Source organism: Poecilia reticulata, linkage group LG9 (assembly GCF_000633615.1).
Source record: "Poecilia reticulata strain Guanapo linkage group LG9, Guppy_female_1.0+MT, whole genome shotgun sequence".
In the NCBI taxonomy this organism is placed as follows: domain Eukaryota; kingdom Metazoa; phylum Chordata; class Actinopteri; order Cyprinodontiformes; family Poeciliidae; genus Poecilia; species Poecilia reticulata.
The window spans coordinates 33,608,786-33,614,690 of NC_024339.1; the positions used below are offsets into that span (position 1 = coordinate 33,608,786).

At 43.7% G+C, this 5,905-nt stretch overlaps 1 protein-coding gene across 1 annotated transcript in view; it reads left to right on the top strand.

Moving 5' to 3' along the window:
• Positions 1–4,680, top strand: part of sncaip (synuclein, alpha interacting protein) — a 15,100-nt gene extending 10,420 nt beyond the window's left edge. The window contains exon 12 of the mRNA XM_008419493.2: positions 943–4,680. Within this exon, the coding sequence (XP_008417715.1) occupies positions 943–1,885 (943 nt within the window). The 3' untranslated portion in view covers positions 1,886–4,680. The remainder of the gene's footprint in view (positions 1–942) is intronic.
• The last annotated feature ends 1,225 nt before the right edge of the window (positions 4,681–5,905 follow it).

The following is a 5,905-nucleotide window of genomic DNA, read 5'->3' on the forward strand; positions in this document are numbered from 1 at the left end:
ACTCACTACACACACTACTCACTACACACACACACACACACAATGTACACACACACTCACTGCACACACACACTACACACACACACACACACAGACACTGTACTCACTACACACACTACTCACTACACACACACACACTACACACACACTGTACACACACACACACACACAGACACTGTACTCACTACACACACACTGCAGACACGCTCGGTGTTCACACCTCTACACTTACAGGGTTTCTAGTGTGTCTGCGCCTCCTTAGAAAGTCTTAAATTCATTTAAAATAGTAAACTGGCCTTTAACATGTTATTCATGGTTCTTGTCTTGACATAAATATTTAATGTTTGTTTTTGGCAGGACTTTAGCATCAGGTAAAAATGGGCCAGTTTTAGTTTAAAGGTGTAAAAACTCAACCAGGTTTTAGTTCTGCACCTTTCCACTGAAGCAGGTGTTTGTTTTTCTCTAGATGTTTGGTTTTCTGACCATATATCTGCTACTTGCTGCTCATTTCAGAAATAAATTGGCTTCATGGAATCACAGCAATTTTAAGAAAACTAGTTTTTTTTAAATTAAAAGTTTTGGCACTAGGATGAGGTGAGTTTTTTTTTTATCGTATTGAAACTGGCTTATTTAAAACACTGAGATGGAAACGATTTGATCAACAACCAGATGTTACTACTGGAGGAAACCATGAAGAAGACGACAGGAAGTGGTTGGTGGATGATGAGATGATGATGATGATGATGATGGTGTGGCATGTTTTTAATGCCTTAAACTGATTTCCATTGTTATTTAATAGAAAAACAAAATTTTGTTTTCAACATTAGTAGAAACTTAACAGTTTTGAACAGTTATAATGTGAAGAGTTCAGGACATTCAGCTGGGAGCTGATTGGTCGATGATGATGATGGTGTGTGATGTGTGTCCCTCCCTGGCCTCCAGTTCCCATCAGCCCCTGGTGGAGGCGTGTCCAGAGCTGCTGCTGACGGCCGAGGCGGCGCCTGGCGACGGACACTGGCTGGTCCGGCAGGGGGGCGTGGCTTCAGACTCGGTGCTGCGGCAGCTTCTGGGGAAAGATGGCGACGGCGTCAGAGAGAGGCTGCAGCCGGGGGCCGGCCAGGGCAGAGAGGGCCCCGGCACCGCGGGGGCCCCGGGGGCCCACAGGACCGGCCTGCTGGAGAGGAGGGAGCTGAAACTGGCCAGACTCAAACAGATCATGCAGCGCTCTCTGAGTGAGTCCGACTCCGAGGGCTACCCGCCGGAGGAGGGGCGGAACCAGGCCGCGCTGCGACCCGATAGGCCGACCCACCTGCCAATCACAGAGGAGGAGCCGGCGTCCAACCACCTCCATCAGGTGATGAGGAAGCACCTCCCCTCCTCGTCCTCGACTGAGAGGAAGCTGGCCTTTTCTCTCAGCGGGTCAAAGTCTGTGGACAGCATCGGCTACACGCCGTCGCCTACGTCCAGCGACCCGGACGCCACGGAAACCAGAACCCCGGAAACCCCCGCCGCCGACGGCCAGAAGGTCGCCACCAGCCCCAAGAGCGCCCTGAAGTCGCCGTCGTCCCGCAGGAAGACCTCCCAGAACCTGAAGCTCCGGGTCACCTTCGACGAGCAGGTCCACAAGAGCTCGTCCAATCAGGAGCCAGAACCCAGCCGGGCGCCGCCGGGCAAGGACAGGACTGCAGCCGCCAGCTCAGAGGGCAAGAGGTCGTTTGGGACGTTCCGCTCCATCATGGAGACGCTGAGCGGGAACTCCAACCACAGCAACAACAACGGCAACGGCGGCGGCGGTCCGGTTAAACCGTCAGCCTATCAGAACTCACCTGGCAGGAAGTCCGTCGGGGGCGGAGCCAAAGGCAAGAGCCGAGTCAGCAACGTCTGACCGGCCTGAAGCAGACGAGGCACAGAACATGAGAACCAATCAGATGTAAATATTTAGGTTTTCATGGAAACTGATCAACACATAAAAATAAAAAATAATAATTAATTTGAGAACAAAATGATTGTAGCTCATAATAAACGGATCATTTTCCTGTTAAATCATCCGACTTTAAAGGGATCCAGAACTAATAGGCAGATCTAACATGGAGGGAGCTAACACCCTTAGCTAAATCTGACAATGTTAGCTAGCACCATGAACTGGAGCTAATACCGTTAGCTGGAGCTAAAACATTAGCAGGAGTTAATACCGTTAGCTGGAGCTAATACCGTTAGCTGGAGCTAAAACATTAGCTGGAGCTAAAACATTAGCAGGAGCTAATACCGTTAGCTGGAGCTAAAACATTAGCAGGAGCTAAAACATTAGCTGGAGCTAAAACATTAGCAGGAGCTAATACCGTTAGCTGGAGCTAAAACATTAGCAGGAGCTAAAACATTAGCTGGAGCTAAAACATTAGCAGGAGCTAATACCGTTAGCTGGAGCTAAAACATTAGCAGGAGCTAATACCGTTAGCTGGAGCTAATACCGTTAGCTGGAGCTAATACCGTTAGCTGGAGCTAATACCGTTAGCTGGAGCTAAAACATTAGCTGGAGCTAATACCGTTAGCAGTAGTCAAAGTGAAATCAAAACAAATTGTAAGTTAATGAATGGATGTTTAAAGTGACGATCATCTTTATTAGAACAAATTGTTCTAATTGATCAGAGAAATGTTCTGATCGCGTCGCTAACCGTAATCAGCCTGCGTCAGGAACCTGGTTTCTCTGATTAGCATTTCCAAGCAGCATCACAAACAGCAGCTTTCTTGTTGACATGTTCTTGAGTTTTTCACAATAACCTCTTCATTATGAAGCAGTTAATCCTGACGGGTCGGTCCCGACCCAATCCTCCAGAAACAGTTCTAGGTTTGTCCAAAGAATTTCATTTCTGATCCATCTGTCCAGACCGAACCGTCAGATTTTTGTTTTCAGCTCTGAGTGAAAGAACCCAGTTGGTTCTGAACCGGTTCTGAACATCTCAGGTTGTCAGAGGTCCAAATTCAGGGCTGATGGTCAAACTTCTGGTTCTGGATGACCAGAGGATCCAGATTTTTAGTCTGGATTTGGACCCCAAACCTTTCAGTGCCTTTTAAGCCAACAGGACTTCCAGGCGGCTGCTGATCCGGTTTCCTGGTTCTGGTCGGGATTCTGGATGAGATGCTGCGTCTGCTTTCCTTCTCTTTTTCTACAGTGTTTTATTATAATCTTTAAATCAGTTTCTTCATGAAACAAATCGTTGTGGAGATCTGTAATGAAATCCTTTACGGCTGATTCTGACTCTGGGTTTCAGTCTGATCCGGTCTGCTGGTTCCCTCCTGCCTCTAAACCTTTTAATAATCTCCATTTAGACACTTTTAGTTTAAATGTTTGGATTTTACAATAACTTCCAATCATTATAAAATAATTGTAAGTTACCGTTACTGAAGTTATTATTATACAGGAGGAAATGTTCAATAAAAGTGACCCGAGGACGGAGCCTTGAGGAACCCCACGTTTAATTTACCTAAAGAAAAAAACACTCCCCGTTTCACTGCTGGATGTTCTGGACCATATTTAGAGTAAAGCCAGATTCCAGGCGGCTGGATGAATCTTTCTCACACAAATTGTTCATTTTCAACACTTTTGTTTCATTTTCACGTCTCGGTTTTGTGTTGAAGGTTCTCATGTTCTTTGCCTCAACTCTTCAACCTTTTTAAACTTTTCATAGACAAACTATTTTTTCAGATCTGCCTGTATTTGTGATGAGTCTGAACACTTCAGATCATTTTTGGTTCATTTTCACTGGGAAACGTTTGAACCGATTCCTGTTTGTTTCCTGAACGCCACTACAGACAAAGTATTTATGTTTCTGCCACAGTGTTACGGTTCAAAATGAAATGTTTTAATCACGCACCAGCACAACAAATACTACACAAAACCCACTGTATATATTTTATTAGTATTTAAATTGTTTACGTTATATTCCACGTTTTATTTCTTTCTTATCTATGCAGTATTTTTGGCATGAGGTAGACGTTAGATGACGGGGAGGTTTGAAGAAGCACCTTCTACATTTTTATCTGCATGAGGTTTGAAGTGAGAGGAAAATGTTTTCTGCAGCTCGATCGATCTGATGAACAACTCCAGGAGTCTGATTCTGGATTTTTAAAGTTTCTGTTTGGCACCAAAGTTATTAAATGATCTCCTTCAGTGAGTCCAGTTGGTTTACATTCAAAGTGCTGAAACCTTCAGCCACATTTCTGAGCTTCACCTGGATTTTCAGGTTATTTTTACAGATCTAGCGCCCCCTGGTGAGAACTAGGGGATGTAGCTTCTCATAGTTCAGCCTCTGTTTTCCATTTTGTCCCATCCACATCCTGGGTTAAAGGTCGGCGCTGTGAGCTTCTGCTGTGCAGTTGGCTCCTTCATGACCTCAGCACCACTTTAAGAGGACGTCTGTCTGTTTCCAGAAATCTCTCCTGATTCTGGTTGTTTTTTTGTAAGTTAAAGTTTATTTTGGGATCAAGTTCTGACAAAAACATTTTCAGATGATTGCAGAAAAACTCCAAACTGACTGTTGGCAAAAAGAAAAGCCCTGAACCTTGTTGAATGAAGGAGTCTGTGGTCACTGATCTGAGGTCGGGTTCATTTCTCTACCCAGCGTTTTCAGAGTGTGGAGGGTTTCACACAAACTGAAATAAACTTTTATTTCTGGACTTTTATTTGGAGTCATGTTGATTTTCTCTGAGTTTTATTTTCACTCTGACTATAAAATATTAATCTCTTTTGTTTTTTAATTTCAGAAAGTCTCAAAATAACCTTAAACTGTTGTGACTAAGGAAAGTATGACGAGCAAAATGGCCTCGATGGCAGGAAGGGAATCAACCAAAAACCTTCACAAAGTGTTTCCTCTGATTTAGTTTGAATTTTTAAGAGTTCACTGAAAAACTGTTTTTTTTCATCACATTCATAGCAAAACATGTTATGTAAAAGTGAACATATCACCTTTAATAACTTTTTAATTTCTGTTTTTTCATCCTATCCCTTTTTGTAGAAAGTGCCTAACTTCATTAGGTTGCTAATGAAATATTTAGTTAGAAAACATAATATTTAGCTTGCAAAATAAATAGATATTTAGTTCATCTTTTAGTATTATTTAACAGCAAAATATTTGGTGAGCAGGTTTAATATTAGGCTAAATATTTAGTTGAAGTTAAATATTTATTTAGCTTTCTGGCTAAATATTTAGTCTACTAACTAAAATATTTGTTTGAAACTAACAAAAGAATAAATAAGACGGTAAAAGAATTATGTCTTATTTACCTGAGAGGCTAAATAACCCAAATTGTTTAGATCTTTACAAACAGCATCATGTTATAAACCTGATTGAGTTCAAACCATCTTCCATCAAACTGCCATTTACAGCAGCAGTAATAAGGGTCAAAGGTCAGACAGTTATTAACTCATCACAGGGTTTTCCTGAATCCCCGGCAGCAGAATATCAGCTTCCATCTCTCCGATGTTTCCTTCCCTGTCCCCCTGCAGGCCTGTTAGAGGCCCTCCACGGGTCCCAGGACCCCACTTTTGGCCACCCGGATCAAGACGGATGCGTTGTGTGAATTGTTCTCACCGCTAGTTTAATGGACGATTCATAACGGAGCGTGTATTTATTTCTGCAGCATCAAAAACAGTCACTTACCGGCGGTCAGGATTTATGGTGTTTGGAGGGCAAATTGGTCTTTGATGGTTCCCACGCAGCGCCGCCGCTTCCCCACGGAGCCTAATGGGCCCGCTCTAATGGCCGCCCTCCATCATGGCGGCAAATATGAAACACGAGCCGCCGCGTGACAATTAGTAAAACAACAAGTCGAGATGTGAGGGAGGCTGAAGGAGCTCACAAAACAAAAACCACAAGCTGTTTGTTTTCTTTCCTCCGTCCTGCAGGGG